The sequence below is a fragment of the Podarcis muralis genome, chromosome 2 (genome assembly GCF_964188315.1).
Source record: "Podarcis muralis chromosome 2, rPodMur119.hap1.1, whole genome shotgun sequence".
NCBI lineage: Eukaryota > Metazoa > Chordata > Lepidosauria > Squamata > Lacertidae > Podarcis > Podarcis muralis.
The window spans coordinates 94,582,216-94,600,990 of record NC_135656.1 but is presented as its reverse complement, the minus strand read 5'-3'; the positions used below and the strand labels follow the sequence as shown (position 1 = coordinate 94,600,990).

At 41.0% G+C, this 18,775-nt stretch overlaps 1 protein-coding gene across 4 annotated transcripts in view; it reads left to right on the top strand.

Annotated features, from left to right (window-relative positions):
* Positions 1–14,453, top strand: part of PPP4R2 (protein phosphatase 4 regulatory subunit 2) — a 32,847-nt gene extending 18,394 nt beyond the window's left edge. For all 4 annotated transcript variants that reach the window (XM_077925031.1, XM_028719373.2, XM_028719372.2 and 1 more), the window contains 7 exons: positions 2,632–2,802; positions 6,428–6,521; positions 7,617–7,654; positions 8,736–8,810; positions 9,685–9,828; positions 10,368–10,642; positions 12,011–14,453. In XM_077925031.1, the coding sequence (XP_077781157.1) occupies positions 2,632–2,802; positions 6,428–6,521; positions 7,617–7,654; positions 8,736–8,810; positions 9,685–9,828; positions 10,368–10,642; positions 12,011–12,327 (1,114 nt within the window). In that variant the 3' untranslated portion in view covers positions 12,328–14,453. The remainder of the gene's footprint in view (positions 1–2,631; positions 2,803–6,427; positions 6,522–7,616; positions 7,655–8,735; positions 8,811–9,684; positions 9,829–10,367; positions 10,643–12,010) is intronic.
* Positions 14,454–18,775: the final 4,322 nt, after the last annotated feature.

The following is an 18,775-nucleotide window of genomic DNA, read 5'->3' as shown; positions in this document are numbered from 1 at the left end:
TGAGTACCCACTGCAGAGTGGCCACTATTGAATTTTCAGCTTTTATTGCCTTTTAGCTTCTTTAACAGAAGGTTTTTGGTTAATATATTGTACTATGAAGGTGGCAATATCTTTAATAGGTTCCGTTTTCTGTACTTTTACGAGAAATAGCTTTGCTAAACATGAGACTTGAGCTAAATTTTGAAAGTTGCGATTTCCATGGCAAAATCTACATATTTCTTCAGTGTGTTAAGCAAATCACATGAAAATTAAAAACAAAAAACATTTTCTCATCTTCATCTAGGTCTTGGACTCACAGCGCAGATGAGCTGTGCAAAAGTCTCGGAAGTGTGGTTTCTAGGGTTCTTGGAAGCTGTACATTCCCTGACGTAGCTATTGGGGCACAGCTCAAGGAAAAAACATCTGAGATTCTTAACAGAGCCCTTAGAATTAACATGGTTTAGTAGTTTAGTTTACTAATATAGGACATGAAATCTGATTGCAATAGAATTAAGGAACCAGAAATAATTTCCAATTCAAAATTTTCCAGAAAGCTCACATCACAGCTTGCATTCCTTCTAGTCCATGTGATCACCTATTGCTCAGAACTTGGATGAGAAAGACAAAAATTTGAGGGCAGAGTCAAAAGTACATAGAAATGTTTAGGGGCTTTTTGACAAAAGCAAAACTTAAAGCTGTTCCATCTTTGAAGAACCTCCAATTTCTATTTTAAAAATAACGTTCTTTTTAAACTTGGGTGATGGCAGAAAGGTAACAGGCAGATAGTATTTATCATTGGATATATGATGTATGAATATGTATGTGTGCAATGCAAAACTGCTTCCGTATTGGTCTGTGCATTAAAAGTTCTGTAATAGGTATGACTAACCTGTGGCCCTGAAGATGTTGGATTTCAGTTCCCACCACCTGTGTAGCATTGGCCATACTTGCTAGGGCTTGTGGGAGTTGGAGGATCACAGGTTTTCAAACCATGTTCTAAAACATTTGCATCTTACTCTTGAATGAGTCAACTAACTTTTTCTCGGAGAAGACCCATTGATATTACTAGATCTAGGTTAGCCATGGTCATTAATTTAAACGGTTCTATTCTGAGTAAAGGTTAGCTGAACACAACCTCTTGTTTTTATCTGGCCTTCATTGTCTTTTATCTCTTCTTAGCCATAGAGTGAACAGGTGTCAGGTGCCTGCCCTTATTATGCATCTCAGGTGCTCACTTCTGTGTATGAGGCAGACACACCAAGTGGCAGTGAGCAGCAGAGGTGGAAAGAGAACCTCAAAGAGCTCTTTGCCTGTGGGTTGGCCTGCTCAAGTGAAAGTGGATGAACTACCTAATAGGAGGATATACTTAAGTTGGGTGTTGGTGGGGATATGCTAGATGGAAAGACCCTGGAAGTGAATTGAGACATGGGTTCCGATTTAGCCACCCATAGTTTAAAAGCTAGCCCTACCTACACAAGGATAAATGACTCATATCTAGTCAGGTGATTTCCCCGCTCTCTTTGTAAGTACTGTGTGCTTTAGTTGGTTTAGTTAGCTTGAACGTGATAAAATAGAGACAATAAACCTTCCATGTTTTCTCATATGTTAGAGAATATGCTTTGTGCTGGGCTAGCAGTCACGATTATTTGAGGATACTTGCGTGCATTATGGTTGAAAGTCAACAGAAATCTAATTTGGGCTGTTCCAGGCACAGGGAAGTAGATTTTCTATGACATAATTCTACAACTGGTGTCTAGATTAGCTGCCAGTTGCAAGTGCGATACTGGAGATTTATATCCCTTATGAGAATTCAAAGTGGTTTTCAGTGAGAGAATACATTAATCCCTCGTTCAGCTCTTCTTTCCACTGAGAGTAAGGACAGTCATGCCCCTCTGCATACCAACTGGTCTTCAGCTGGATAAAATTCATGCATCACTGGAACAACAAAGGAGCTGCTTCTCTGAACCTGCTCCTAAACTGCTCTGGTAATGCCTGAATGGAGGAACCACATGAAAGGTCAAACAACTTTGTGTATTGTCATTTGAATATCTGGAGTAAACCAAGCTTGACGGGGGGGGGGGGAGTGAGTGGTGGACAAGAGTTTTATTAGAAAGCAGAAAGTGCCCTTTGACTCGTATCCCCCTCTCTGTGTGCTAGGTGATGAATGCATTTGCTGTTCAGGATTGAGGCATCTGATGTTTGACCTTATTTCTCTTAGCAAAATTTAATACCACTACCCTTTACTATCACTTGCATCTTCATGTAATAGTTCTGGTTTTGGGGGCATAATGACGAAACCTGCCCTGTTTGTCAGTGATTTAAATTTGGTATTATGGCTCAGGTATAACAGAAAATACTTTTTATTTAATCACTGCTTGGAAGGCAGCTATACTCACCACTCTACCCAGGTTCAGATCTAACAATCGATAGTTTAGAACCTAGCCCTACCTACACAGGATTGAATAAATGGCTCAGATACCTGATCATGTGATTTTCTCTCTCTCTCTTTCTCTCTCTCTGTTTGTCTTGTTTTGCCTGCAGGTATTTTTAAAGCTAACTGTGCTGTGCATGCTTTATTGCTTTAATATAAATATGGTTAGCATGTGGTTTTTTGTTTGCTGTTAAGCAAGCTGTGTGTGTTTCTTTTTTTAGGATTCAGTGGTCGCAGTTCAAAGGCTATTTTATTTTCAAATTGGAGAAAGTGATGGATGACTTCAGAACTTCTGCTCCTGAGCCAAGAGGCCCTCCTAACCCCAACGTGGAGTATATTCCCTTTGAGGAGATGAAAGAACGTATTCTGAAAATAGTCACTGGCTTTAATGGGTATGCAATCTTAGATCAAACCTCACTTGTTGTTCAGACCGCATGATTTATTATCAAACTTAGACATTCTGTTTCTGTCTTTCATATTGTAGTAATTTTCTGCCATATGTTCAGCAAAATGAATAATTTCTATAAATAAATGTTTCTTGGCAAAGTTCAAACCATTGTGGTAAGCTTTCTGAATTGTCCTCATGCAAAAATCACTTGCTTACATTCTTTCAGTTCATATCAGGCTCTTCAAAGGTTGCGCCTTCTAATTTGCATGATAGCTTTTAAATAACTTACTAGATGACTAAGTTCCATGTGAACCTGCAGTGAGGACAGAATAGGAATCTAAGCTACTAATTCTTCTAGTTAGTATTGCAGGTCAGAAAGCTCTGTGTTCTTTTCCACTACAGCTCAGACTATGAACATAGCTTCTGAAATTCACTTGGTTTTAGTTCATAGGAACAAATGCAGGAAGCTACATTATACGGAGTCAGTCAAGCTCAATGTGGCCTGTGCTGACTGGGGAACTTCACAGTCGTAGAATCATAGAATTGTAGAGCTGGAAAGGACCCTGAGGATCATCTAGTCCAACCCCCTGCAATGCAGGAATATGAAGCTGCCCCCTATGGGGATCGAACTTTCAACTTTGGTATTATCAGAATCATACTGCAGATTGAACCTGAGACCTTGCTAGGCAAAGCGAGCTACTGCTCTTTTAATGATTTTGTGCCTGTTTTTAAGGCTTGCAAGTTCAGGTACAGTGGGCTGGTGCGGACAGAATGCTGACTTCATGTTAAGTGTGGTTAAGAAATAAGGAGACAGCCCCTGGACTGCGAGTCTCTTGCCCTTAGCTGTGGTTAAGCAGTTTTTGATACTACTAGGCACAATTAAGGTTAAGCAGGATGTCCTCTAACCTCCAACCTCAAACAGTGGGCTGATAATGGTTAGTCAACCCCAGAGTAGACCTATTGAAGTCTGTGGACTTGAGATCTATTGAAATAAATGGGCTTCTCTGGTTAAATGAAACCCAGACTAATGTTGGTATCAGTGAGCAGCATAAACATGGTTAAGGGGTGGGGGTGGAGAATGTTTTGTGAGGAAAGAGCAGGTTTCCAGTATTGGCTCCCAGTTGTTAGTGCAGTTACAGTGGTACCTTGGTTGTTGAACTTAATCTGTTCCGGGAGTCCGTTGACTTCCAAAACGTTTGGAAACCAAAGCACAGCTTCTGGTTGGCTGCAGGAAACTCCTGCAGCCAATTGGAAGCCTGGGAAGCTGTGCCGGATGTTTGGCTTCCGAAAATTGGAACACTCACTTCCGGGTTTCGATTGTTCGGGAGCCGATTTGTTTGGAAGCCAAGGCATTTGAGATCCGAGGTACGACTGTATCTTGGAGCCAGAGTTGTTGTCTCTATACCAATCATTTGTAGCAATATATTAAGCATCTCCTTGAATAGTATTTGTTTGCTTGAGGTGGTCAGATGTTTGTGGCAGTTGAAGCCAAGTTAAAACTGAGCTTCTCAACCTATTCTCTGATTTAGAAATCCTACATCAGTATTAAATTTATTCCACCATACTAGCATTGAATTCTGTCCACCAAGAACACCATCATATCCAATTAACATTGCAGCTTCCTGGCTCAGCAAATCCAAATACCAAAATATTTTATTGCAAATTCTAATTGGGATCCCACTGGCTTAGCTCAGTACTGGAATTATTATCTGCCCTTATTTAATAGAAGAATGGATCTTAAGGCATCCTATAATGCGCAAACTCATAAATGCACGAGCCTTTTTATTGTTCAAAATTGGACTGTCTTGCCATAAGACATGAAACAGTGGTTAAGAAAAATTCTTGTTATTTTCTAAAGTATTCTTTGATCTTGAAATTCAGAAATTTTAACCAGCAGAGGGAATAAGATTCTATAAAACATAGCCTAGAAGAATTATAAAATTCAGAGCATTTGGAACTGTGCAGCTAACAGTGTAGAGTTTAAAATAAATATTATAGGGCTAAGTTTTTCTAGGTTTTTCATGAAAGGCGCTGACATCCTTTTTGCAACCCTTCCAGAAATGTAAACTCATAAAAAATAATATTTACATTAGGATTTTGGGAGTTGTACTGTGCCACATACCTTAATAATTGGACACAAGTTATTCAGTTCTTCTACATTTGAGATTTATATGGAGAGAGAGAGAAACATGCTTTGAGTGATTTGGTGTGGTAGGCATTAGACAAATGTAACAATTTTTTCTTGCTTTTATTCAGGCTGCAAATAGCTGATTGCCAAGTAATTCTTTCTCCTCAGTTTTAAGCAATATGGCTTACACTTTCAAAGAACGATGACATTCAGACTGCAGTCTGCTGACATCTTATGACACTTAGGAGTCCAAAAGAAATTAGCAGTTTTGATAGACCCAAATTCCATTTTCCCTATTAAACTTTGGAGGAATTTTGTGCTGTCTTTAGAACTAAAGTGGTACCTTGGTTCGCAAACGGCTTAGTTGTTGAACAAATCAGCTGCCGAGCGCTGCAAACCCAGAAGTGAGTGTTCCAGTTTGCAAACGTTTTTCGGATGTCGAATGTCTGATGCAGCTTGCACAGCTTCTAATTGAGTGCAGGAAGCTCCTGCAGCCAATCGGAAGCCGCACCTTGGTTTTCGAACAGTTTCGGGAGTCAAACAAACTCCTGGAATTGATTAAGTTTGAGAACCAAGGTACCACTGTATAAACACCACTTGCAATATAAGAAAATTGCGAAGATTTTTGGGTCCAGTGACTGCCCTGTGTAGTACCATTCTCTTCAGGGTCTAATAATTTGAGAATTGTGTTGGCACTAGTATATAAACCTTTGTCATGTTCTTTTTTTAACCTGGTTTCATCCAGCTCTCATTACATATTATTGCTGACCTTCTTTTAAAAATGTTAATCTCAAAGTGTGTGTGTGTGTGGGGGATTCAATTTCCATTAGCCTCATAGAGCAAGGTTTTTTGGGTATTTTATGTGGTGGGGTTATTAGGCTCAGATATCTTTGCAAATGTTTTTCAAAAACAAACAAACCAAATACCTGTGTGGTGGAAGAGCTTGTTTGAAACCAGTAGTCTGTCCTTTATATCGTTCTTTATGGTACCATTTGTGCCTTGAAGTTTACACTGTTAGCTTATTATTATTTGTTTGTTTTTTTAAAAAACCCTAATGAAAACCCTGGGCTCCTTTTCACCTTTATTTAGTGTGAGGTGTATATGAGATTTTTAGGCCTTACCTTTTTCCCATTAAAATTTTGAACAATCTTTCAGAAGAAACAGGTGATGAGGACGTTATCTAATTTATGATGGAGGCACCAAAATAATGCTTACTGGTACATAACTCCTGATCATGTGAACCTTTTCTGATTACCTTGAGCATCCTGAGGAATTCTGAAGTGAATTCATTGGCCAGCAAATGAGTTTGTGATGCTACAGTGCCATCTATTGTCCATAAAGCCTAGCACACTCCTAGAGGTACTAAATGGGAAAGTGTTGAATTCATGTGTAGTTAACCACTCAGATAAGTGCAAAGTGATATACAGTGGACAAAATGATCAGGGTTGTTCCTTCTCCATTAATTCAAAATAAAATTTAACTTGTTTGTATTTTGTTCTAGTATCCCTTTTACTATTCAGCGACTCTGTGAACTTCTGACAGATCCAAGGAGGAATTACACAGGAACAGACAAATTTCTCAGAGGAGTAGAAAAGGTAATGTCGTCTTATGGCCAAAATTGCAGTTGTACCATTTAACAAATATCCTCAGGATGGCTGTGTTATGGTCAACAATAATTTTACCCCAAATGAGTGGTTGTCTTTAGCCATTGTTTAGAGTTCGGCATTATTTGCCTTCTACTTTGTGGTTCATTCATGTTCAATATTCTCATGTACAAAGTGGTATGGAGGAGGTAGCATGTGACTCCCAGGAGCAAGCCAGCAAAAAATTATAACACTTCCTTAGCAAAAGCAAGATCTGCCCTGGAGTGTCAGGTCTAATGAGCACAGCAACTCATCTCCAGCAGGTCTTGCCCCCATGAAGCAGTTACTCATACTGAAGGTCCCCAACTCCCCACAGTTCCTGTCCCCTCCTCTCCAGGGTTTCTCCCAAGCAATATGAGACTGTGCCCCTGTGCAGCTATCTTCTCTGCCCTCTTCATGCCTCTCCTGGTTCTGGGAGACCAGCGGGGAGGGGAGCTTGTCGCAGCAGGAGACACCCTCGCCTCTGCCTCTTGACCTCCTTCCTCTCCTGTTTCAGCTTCTGATTCTGATCCTGGACTGCTCTCTACCACAGACTGTTCCCGCTCACTAAGCCCTGTTACTTCCTCAGTTTCTGACACCTCCTCCCAGTCTTCCCCCTCTTTGTCGTCCCACCACCAATCTCCTGTCTCTGAGCCTTCTTCACTTGGGGTTTCCCCAGCTGCTTCCTCTTGCCTGGGTGGGCCAGAACCACCAACCTTCTGGTTAGTAACCAGGCGCACTGACCCATTGTGCCAGTAGTGTAGGGTGGAAGAAAAATGTTGCTTACATGTTTGAAGAAACTAGCCAGATTTTTGCCTGCAAGTTTCTAATTTGAACTGTCTTCATGGTTTGTAAATTCTGTTTTGACTTTCCAATATTACTGAAGACTTTTTCCTCGATAGACTTTATTTAAAAGATGCTGTTCAGGACCTAACATGGGGTTCTGGTGTTCATTTCTGGAAGAAGTGTATGTTGCAAAAGGCACGATCACTCCATAGCAAGGATGAAAGCCAGAAATACTTTCCTTTGTCTAAAAATCCTGGCCTCTTGTCTTTTTTTGTCTTACAGAATGTCATGGTTGTCAGTTGTGTATATCCATCTTCAGAGTAAGTGTGACCTTGTTTTCCGTAGTTTGACTAGGCACTGCATAAAGAAATGCTTTCTTTTATCTTCCCTGAATCTTCCAGCAGTCAGCTTCATGGGATGTCCATGAGCTCCAGTGTTATGAGATGGGGAGAAAACCTTTTCTCGACTTTCTCCATGTGTGCCATGGACAATTTTATAAACTATCATGTTGCCTCTTACTCACCTTTTCTAAAAAAAAGACCAAAAAGTCCCAAACGCTGCAATCTTTCTTCATAGGGGAGTCGCTCTACCCCTTTGTAATTTTGGTTGCCCCTTTTCTGAACTTTTCCCAACTCCACAATGCTCTTCTTTGGGGGGGGGGGGGCGGAGTTGAGGCAACCAGAACTTTACACAGTAGTCCGAATATGGTCTCACCATAGATTGCTATACAGTGGTGCCTCGCAAGACGAAAATAATCCGTTCCGCGAGTCTCTTCGTCTAGCGGTTTTTTCGTCTTGCGAAGCAACCCTATTAGCGGATTAGCGCTATTAGCGGTTTAGCGGCTGTTAAAGGCTTAGCGGCTTAGCGGCTAAAAGGCTATTAGCGGCTTAGCGGCTTAGAAAAAGGGGGGGAAGCGAAAAAAAATCGCAAGACACGCAAGACGTTTTCATCTTGCGAAGCAAGCCCATAGGGAAAATCGTCTTGCGAAGCAACTCAAAATTGGAAAACCCTTTCGTCTAGCGGGTTTTCTGTCTTGCGAGGCATTCGTCTTGCGGGGCACCACTGTAATGGTATTATGATACTGGCAGTTTTGTTTTTATTGCAAATGGACGACTTGCCACATGGAGCTGCTTGCATATTTGCATGCGTTTTATCTTTTGTCTCGTGGAGGGGAGCATTTTGAGGCCCAAAAGCACATAACTTGGAGAGGACAGACATTCAAAATGTAAAAATACTGGTTGGCAAATAATTACACTGTTTTGATATGTGTGTGTTAACATAAGGAATGAAGAGAGTTCTGAAACTCTGGAGGTTTTTTTGTTTTTTGTTTTTAAAATCATCTTGGTTAGAAGCATTCTACAAGCAGTTCGCAAGACTTAACAACACTTTCATTTATTGTAGGAAAAACAATTCCAATAGTTTAAACAGAATGAATGGTGTGATGTTTCCTGGAAACTCGCCAAGCTATTCTGAGAGGTAAGAGAAAGTGCTTAAGGAAAACAAGTACTCTGAAAAATAAAATCTTCTGATCTTTTTTGATCAGTCCTTTATCCTGTCATTCCAAGGTAACCTCTGTGAAGGACCAGGTTTATTCATTGCAAGGGCTATTGGTGTCCTATTCCTTTTATAGCTTATTTAGAGTCTCTTAGATTGAAATAAATGTAAAACTCCAAAAAATGGTTTGACATGTTGAAAAAAATGATGAAAATTTAAATGCAATTAGACAAGATGAGTCAGGGAGACAATTTTTAGATTTCAGAATAATAATATAAAAGTTAAAAGAATGGGAAGTGGTTTCATCTAATAATACAGCAATACCTCTGCGAACATCTGCCGCGTCTCAAGCGTCCATTTCGGCGAACCCAGAAGTACCGGAATGGATTACTTCTGGGTTTGCTACTCGTGCATGCGCAGAAGCACAAACCGCTCTGCGTGTGTGCGCAGTGCAGCACTTTGTCGAGCGTCCCTTTCGCCAAGTGTCCGGGGCTCCGGAATGGATCCTGGACTCAAAACAAGGTACCACTGTAGTATGTTTGGCACTCCAGACATTTTCTAAAACATTTCCATTGTTTCCTGAAATTAAGAGATCCATGCTGCAATCTATACTCGCTTATTAGGTGGAAGTCCCATGCAATGCAATGGAACTTACTTCTGATTATGCTTAAGATTATGCTCCCTGCTTCATTATGTGATCATATTCAAAACAGTCCAGATACAAGCATGTAGCAATCTTTCTGTTAAAAATAGTATGAAGCAAAAGAACCTCCTTGTCTTGAACCACAGATCCAACATGTCTTGGGATTCAGTAGCAATTTGTTTACTAAGATGTAAAATTTCCCTGCTTTTGCAGATCCAATATAAATGGTCCTGGAACACCCCGACCCATCAATCGACCAAATGTTTCTTTGTCACCTCCAATGACAACAAACGGTTTACCAGACAGCCCAGAAAATAAAGAGTCAGGTCTCCCACAAGCAGAAGAGAAAATTAGCAGGTTTGTAAGAGGAGTATTTGGTTGGTTTTTGTGTTTCCCATAGACAGGTTTATAACTTTCAATCCACCTTCCATCAGTCAAGCTGTATGTTTACTTTCTTTTGAACTCTTGACATGCTTGTGCTCTGAACCGGATGTACTCTGTATACACGCAAAGATTACTTGTGGACATGGGCTATCCCTAAAGTTGAACCTGTTCTGTAAATCACTAGATATCACGAACATCAGTACGGTTACTAGATTACGTCTGAGGATAGTGAGGAAATTTATAGTGTTAACTGAAGAACTAATAACCTTAACTATTGAGATCCCTAGCAGAGTTTTATTGGTAGATAGTCCTGTCATAGAACTCAAACTATGCAGATGGGACACCACAATCTTGCTTTCATCCTTTATAAATTGTAATAAACACACATTTGAGCAGAGTAGCAGATATTGAAACGACCCAAGGAGACTAGTTCTGTAAAAGCCACATGCCTCTGCCTGCCTGTTGATATGAGATATGAAGATTTTTGTCCACATCAATTCTTTGTCTTTCAGTGAAACGTCGGCATCTGAACCCGAAAGGGTCCAAAGCAGTTCTGTGAAAAATAAACACCCTGAAGAAGATCCGGCCGAAGTTGAGGGGCGCGAGGTAAAAAGACTGAAATTTGACAAAGAGGAGGAAGCTGAAGGGACCTCCAACCAAAGTGGCTCCAGCGAAGTTTGTTCAGCGATGGTAGAAGAGACCGAGACGCCCTCTGCATCTCAAGAGAAAGAGAAAGAAACCGTTTGTGAGAGGCAGCATTGTAAAGAAGAAGAGGAAGAGGAGGAAGGTATATCGCTAATTGAATATCACTTATTTTGTATAGGGAAGTTTCTTTGTATTTAGGAATATGGCTTGAATTCAGCTTTTAAATTTTGCATCTGTTAGAAACTCCATCACTCTAACATTTGAAGATGCTTAACATTGAATTAAATTAAGTGAAGGAATGAGAGGATCTTAATGTTGGTCTTGTTGCTAGTACATATGTTATGTGTGGTAGTGGAGAAACCAGTATTCATAGAGACTGCCCCTTAAACTCTGTGCAGAATCTGTTGCATTCAGTAACTTATCCAAAATTACAGGTAGCTCAGCTCATGCCAGCACACAAATTTGAAGGTATGTTTGTAGATTAGGTTTGGGAATATGTGCCTCCAGTAGTATTCCCACAAACCCTGAGTTCACCCAGGTATGGTTTGCTACTTGGTCACCCTGATGGAGATTTTCCCCATCTTGGCCTTACGTCACAGTGCAGCTGCAACAGATTAATTCTTGCCTCTCCTTTCCCCTGTTGGGTAGGTTCAGAACTGACTTTACCATTGGGCCAGGTGAAGTGAACCACCTCAGTTGACAAGCTGTTATTAAATCACAGCAAATTGTCAAGGACTCCCTTTATTATAGTTCTATCACTGAGGGGCAGTGTAGAATTTGCTTGCTCAGGCTACAAGATACTATGACCCATCTCTGGTTGAGCGACTCAGTGTGTGTATGTGTGCTGCAGGAAACTCACAATTTACACGGGGGTTACGTTCCGAGGCACCACATGTTTAAGTGAAATCGCATATACCGTATTTTTCGCTCTGTAAGACGCACCAGACCACAAGACGCACCTAGTTTTTGGAGGAGGAAAACAAGAAAAAAAATATTCTGAATCTCAGAAGCCAGAACAGCAAGAGGGATCGCTGCGCAGTGAAAGCAGCAATCCCTCTTGCTGTTCTGGCTTCTGGGGTAGCTGTGCAGCCTGCATTCGCTCCATAAGATGCACACACATTTCCCCTTACTTTTTAGGAGGGAAAAAGTGAGTCTCTTAGAGCAAAAAATATGGTATTTGAAAAAGCTTGCCAACACCCTGTTCTCCCCCCACTCCGTTCTGCCCCTTTTTGTGATGTTTCTGGGTCACTTCTGGGTTCGGCCCAGTGCTCGCAGTTGCGGTCGCACACAGATGTACCTAAAACGGTCGCTGTGCTAATTGGTTCCTTTACGGCAGAGATGATGACAATGGATGCATATGCATGGATAGGGAGGAGAGAGCTTTATTGTGTGTGTACTGCACACAGTCGCTACTTTGGTGAAGGAAAATAAAGAAATATTCCTTACTATATATCGCTTGGGTTGAACTTGAACTCTCGATACTTAACGCTGAATTCTAACCCTATTCCAGAATCCCTCATGACGCCCAGAGAGATTATTCCGGAAAGAAAAGATCAAGATAAAGACAATAACACATCCTTAACTGTGAAAGAAGACGTTTCTGAGGAGAATAATCAAATGGAGGAATCTGACGAGACTCAAGCAGAGAAGGACTTGCCTTCTGAAGACAGTGAAAGCAGTGGGTCTGTCAGTAGCAGAGCTGGCTGCAGTGAAACGGAAGAATTGGGCTTGTATGCCAGTGAAACTCCTGAAATGGCGGCAGAGACCCCTATGGAAAACAGCGACGAAGCCACAGAAGCTGCAGAAGAACCTATGGAACAGGATTAATAATTTAAATACACTTAGAGGCAGTATTTTCCATAAGGCTCTGGTTTTACACTGTATAAATAATTTTATGTAATAAAAGTGGACCTTTAGTTTTACAACAAAAGCAGGCTGTAAATTGAACTTGTCAATGAATTAAATCCTGAAGAGCTGTACTAATTAAGAACTGTGAAATACCAGCTCCTTTCAGGTCCTGCTTTACCGCTGAAATTTCAGTATGGTCAAATCAGTGGTCTGTGTATAGTTTTTTTATTTAGAATTAAAAGTTTTTAAACTGGAAGGTAATTATAATTTTGACAACTTTTTGGAGATTACCATGCTTAGCTATCTGTATGCAAGGAAGCTTTTGTCCCATCTGTCTCTTCTTCCCCCTTCCCCCCCTCCAAGTAATAATAATGCTATAGCAATTATTTTTCCTCTTCTTTGGTTAGAGTTTCAACATTCAACATGTGAATTGTAGGCTTCTTTTTGGTTTTCAGGTTTTCATTTACTGCATTGTGTACTTTTTAAAAAAGCTACACACCTGACACACAATACTTGAAAACATGCTAATCTAAAGAGAACCTATTATCGCACTCTTACGATGTATGGTGTTGTTGTTTTTAATGGAAATAATTGAGCTCATTTCACAGAAGGCAACATTTTCACCTCTGAATAAACCAAATAAAATTTGGCCCGCCTGGAATCCTGAAGATCCGAAAGCCGTTGAAAGTACCGGGTTTAAATACATTCCAACAGAAATGCTCTAGCAAAACACTTGCGTACGTTTCTGAGGTGCCTGAATGAAAAGTTTTAATTCTGAGAAAATGTGTTGAGGACAGCCTTCAGTTTCAGCTTTCTGTAGGGGGAATGTTTGCAAGCCTGAGGAAGACAGTATCTCTGAACTGGAGCATTTTTTTCTGGCCTTTCTCAGATGGCTTTTTCAAAGTAGGCAGATCAGACTGGTATAAGAGACTGCAACGTTTTCAAGACTATTCCCCTAGTTATGTACCTGAGGTGAACGGCTGACTAGCGTTTGTAGGCGTACATAGGAAAAACTACCATAATTTGTACATCATTTTGAAAGTGCACTAAATATTTTTAAACATGTTACTTTGACAGCCAGTGTTAACCCTTTCTTTTCCAAAGCCAGCTCAAAGCACAATGACTGCTTTAAATTCTTCATATTGTCCCCCCTCCGCCCCCCGGCACCAAAAAACATTCAAGACGCAACCTCCAGTCTCATTTACTGGCTGCCAAATTTATACCTGTTTCTTCAACTGTACCTTTTTGATATTTAGAATTTTTAAATTTCTGTAAAGTAGATTTTTGTAGATTGTAAAGAGTGCTCACTGCCATTGTGAAACGGTATATAATTGTATAATTTGTGTGTAAACTGAATGCTTGGGCTTTCAATACAGTATTCATATAAAGCAATAAATATTAATGTTATAAAATGTTTGAGTACATTTTAATCGAAATATAAAAGGAATTCCCCCCTTTTGGAGGTGAAGTCACGTACCATGGAGTACAAAAATAACCATCAAAAATGCATGCTGACAATTCTTGTACTTCCACGGTGTGCTTCCTTTTGGAGAAGGGTGGGACTGAATTCTGTTTGTATTCCAGAATAATTTGGCTGAGCTTGCATATTTATACGGTGGTAATAAACTGTGCTGTCTTGTCAGGTTCGGACAAGGGGATGCTTATGAAAAAAGTTCAGTTGCTGTTCTGTATACAAAGGAAAAATCAGTTATTCTCCATTTCCTCTTCTGCAGAGGGTTGGGTGTGTGTAATAAGCATTAAGTAGCACTAAAACCAAACTTAGAAATTAGAATTTCTTTCCAAAAGTCCAAGGCTATAAAACATTTTTCTCCCCTCACCTCCCCCTTTTTGCTCTTTTTTTCCTTCAGGGATATTTCGCCAATGAGAACAAATTTTAAGTTTTAGAGATTTCTGATTTTTTCTTTAGATGTTTGTTTGTGAAAATATTGTTAATAAACCTATTCTTTAAGCACCTGTGCTCTTTTGACATTGTTATTTTTAACAGAACTCACTGATGCCAGATTTCAACTGTCTTGTAAATAATGAATTTCTAAATGTACTAATGCAATGGCAGCAGGAGCTTGGAAAATAAATTCTTAACAGCGCAGTGTTGTAAATGTCTACTGAGAAGTAAATCCTGTTGATTCAAATGAGACTTTCCCCCTTCTAAGATGGCAGCCTGAATTGAGTCCACCAGTATTAGTTAGATGGCGGAGCTAATTTCAATCAGCCTGCCTTGGATAGTACAGTTGAGATTTGGTTTTGAAGGCACAATTTAGTTGCTGACTCCATACAAACTAGTTGGCACCCGGGAGCTTGCACTCATTATCAGTGCTTAGTCTCTGTTGATTTATGTTCCTATGGCCTATCTTTGGGATGGTTGTTAGTCCATGAGTTCTACTGCCCAGGCAATCCTCATTCTCTTATTTGCAGAAAAAAGAATTTAAAGTGCAGCGCAACGTTCCCTGAAGCACTTCCTCCTGCAAGAGAATAGATTGCCCGGACATCGACACTGGCTATTCACAAAGATGGCACCTTGTTATTGAGCAGTTCCATTCAAACCAGGGGCATTTGCTTCCAAGTAAATGTGTTTAGATCTGGAACAAGACAGATCCCTAATTGCAATGCTTATTGTTGGGGTGTGGCTGTGTTCTGTGCAACTTGAATTAATCACAATGAGTTACTATGGAATGTAGCCAAGCCACAAATGCTATTGCCCTATTAAAATGCAATGACTCCTGCCGACAGTAGACAGCTATGTAAACTGCCTTACACACAATTCATAGTTCGTGTGGAAATAAAGCCGTGATCTCTGCAATTGGGAACGAATCGCAACATATCCTGGCTGAGATATTTCTGTGTGGTGTTCTTGACTACCACCTTATATAGGAATGCTGAGGACACATCCAAGTTAATTGTTTCTGACTTTTGGTGATTGTCTTGCTTCCAGTGGATCCCAACCAAAGCTGTTGTTGCACAAGCAGTCCAGACTTCGCTTGTGTAACAGAACTTCCTCTCCCTTCTACAGCCTCAAAAATGCTCCAGAGAGTTGGGGGACCCTCTAGAACAGGTGTTTTTGGGGTTGCAGAGGTAGAAGTAGAAGTTGTTGGCTTACAACCCAATATGGGTTGCAGTCTTCCAGGGAGACGTGGCCTACCTTTGAGGCATGGTGAGGCAACCCCCTCTGCTTTGCCCTCCTCCGCTCCTGTTGCAGTGGCAGTGCTGTGGTGAACCCCATGAAGACCAAATCTGTCACCTCCTCAGCAGCCCCCGCCCCCAATGCTGCCTCTACAGTGGGCTCTTGCCACAATAGGAAGTGCTGCTGGCCTCCTCCCACAATTGTTCCCATTGCAGATCTTTATCCCCCCCCCTTGTTCCTTATGTAGATCTTCACTCACCCCCTCTCTTCCCTGGAGGAAGGGGTGCCATTTTATAGTTGCTTTAGGTGCCAAAAGGTATTGTGCTGGCCCTGCTTCCAGGGTATTCTCAACCCCTGCCCTAGAATCAACGAACTGACCTGCCACAAATACTACAAGAAGAAGAGGAGGAGTTTGGACTTGATATGCTGCCTTTCACTACCCTAAGGAGTCTCAAAGCGGCAAACATTCTCCTTTCCCTTCCTCCCCCACAACAAACACTCTGTGAGATGAGTGAGGCTGAGAGACTTCAGAGAAGTGTGACTAGCCCAAGGTCACCCAGCAGCTGCATGTGGAGGAGAGGGAAGCGAACCCTATTCACCAGATTACAAGTCTACCGCTCTTAACCACTACACCACACTGGCTCTCAATGGTCAGGAGATGTGCATAAAATGCCAAGCTTTGAGTTAATCTTCTGTATTTTCTTGTAAAACTGTATTTTCCTAAAACCAAGAAAGATGCAAAGTCTAGGTGGTAAAAATGAATCCAACAGCATCCGCTGGAATTTTTTAAAAATTTAATAGTCTCTTGCGGAAGAGTGAAAGAAAGCAAGACTTGTGTGTATCACTGACCCATTTTCTCGCATCTCAGTAACAAACCTGTTGCTGTGGCATATGGAAGAAGCATAGCCGATTCAAACAGGACCATTCTGCCCTCTGCTGGGAAATGGGGCTCTCTTCAGCCAGAGAGGTGCCTCACTAGTTTTGGTGACTGCATATGTTTTCAGTCAGCAAGCAGTTTTGAAATCCTGACAGTTCAGTCAAAACAATATAATTCAAGGGACTTAAAAGCAACCACAACAGAGGAGCCACAGGGAGCATTCAAGCGGTGTGTGTGTGTGTGTGTTTTTAGTGCAAATGCTTGTTTTATTAGAGGAGCCAAAATATTTTTGAAAGAAAAGGGAAAAAGGAATGCTGGAAAGAAAAGAAAAGGGTTGTATCAGCAAGGGAGAAGCAAAATGGGATAAGATGAAGCCCTTCGGATGTGAAATAAAAATTTCCGGACTAAAAGAAAAAAAAACATGCAAACCTTCCAGGAAGGGTAAAAGGGAGGGAAAGGGGGTCTCAACAACTAGTTTCGGTTGTGCGGGGAGACACAGACACTATCCTCCCCTCATCACTGATCCAGAAAAGCAGTAAACGAAAAGACCAGCTGAAATGGCTGCCAAAAAAAGTGACTATTCCCACATCATTGTGTCTCTGCACGTAGGTCACTCATTGTTGTTATATCAGCTAATGGAGTATTCTGCCCCATGGCTGCTAATAACGAACTGGTGGCGGGGGGTGTGTCTCACCAGGACTCAACTGGCCTCCGGTCTGTTTTTGAAACCTTCCATGGCTCAATAACTGGAGACCTGAAAAAAGTAACTATTCCCACATCATTGTGTCTCGGCACGTAGGTTCACTCACTGTCGTTGTTGTTATTTATTGTTATTTATTAAATTACTACCCCGGCAGCAAAGACCAAGGAGTTTTTAAAAATCTCAAAACGTTAAAAACATTTCATTCATTCATTCATTCCAGGTACTGCTTAATATTCAGAATTTCTCCATATGCTTTCTTTAAAGAATAAGAGCAATTAAAATTCACGACAGAGTCAGAAATCACCTTAAAATGCTTGCTGAAATAGGAACGTCTTTGTCCAGCACTTTCTCAGTTGAGAAGGCCTTTCACAGGTATATATGAATGTATTGGGGTAGCTGCAAGCTGTGCATCTGAACCACAGGTGACCACTAACATCTAAAAACAATCACTTACCCTCCCAGGCAAAAAATTTCAAGGCTGCCAGGAACAGTTTCAGCCATCAAATGCCTGGGTAAACAGGAATATTTTTAAGTTCCTGCTGAATGTGAACAATGTGTGAGACAGATGCATCACACCAGGAGGGCATTCTAAAAGTGGGGAGCCACCACCAAGAAGGCCCTGTCATGGGTTCACACCAACTGAGTAGCACAATCACCAATAGGCTGATTGTAGGGCCAGAAGCGGTTGCTGTTGAGGCTCTCTGCTAGTTGCCTCTACTGCCTTGGGTGAGCTGGATGGTGACTCGGAAAGAGCCTCTACCTTCCCTGTTCTCTTTTAGGGCTATTAGGTGTATGGGGGCAGGGAGGTGGCAACATTACACACCACAGAATCTGGTTGCTTCCTGGAAGCTGTAGTCTCTGCCTTACAGATTACTAATGTTGCCAATGGAAGCTGTAGTCTCTCTCATCTGAAGCCAGCCCTGTTTAGGGAAGTTTTTTAATGGCTGATGTTTTAATGTATTTTTAGTCTCCTGTTGGAAGCTTCCCAGAGTAGCTGGGGAAACCCAGCCGGATGGGTGGGTATAAGTAAATAATAATAATAATAATAATAATAATAATAATAATAATAATATCTGACTTTTTGTGTAGAAATAAATTCTCAGCACACACAAAAATAAGTTTTAAAGCTTTACTTGCAGAAACTTGGCTTAAATGTTACAATAAACGGCACATTGTCTCAGTTATAAATTTCTGTTCTTGCATGCATTGATCCCAGTATAAGGCACAAGAGCAAATCTTTCCCCAAACCCGGCATTTTCAGCTAAAAAGCAAAATAACTCCTGCTTTCCCAACTTGCTGCATTTTGGTCAAGGCCCAGGGAGATCTGTGCCTGCTTGCAAAATGACTCATGACTCTTGAGTGCTGTGGGCTACTTCATTAACATAAGTAAACACTTTGAAACTCTATCCATAAACCTGAGACTCAAGTCATATGGATTAGCTCACCCCACCTTTGCAATGGAAAACTACAAGCCTTCATCCTTTGTTCAAACATTCTTCACAGTAACTTGACTACAATTATAATTATACACCATTTTAAGTAACATTAAATAATTTCAACTTGCCCTACCTGCCCCTGCCCCTATTCTGACTTAGTTGTTGAGGTTACTCAGCAATGAGGTTAAAGAAAAAAATTATTGGAGACAATCTAGAATGCTGAGCTGGGAGGCCAGACTCAATCCCACTTAGCCGTGAAGCTCTCTGCCAGA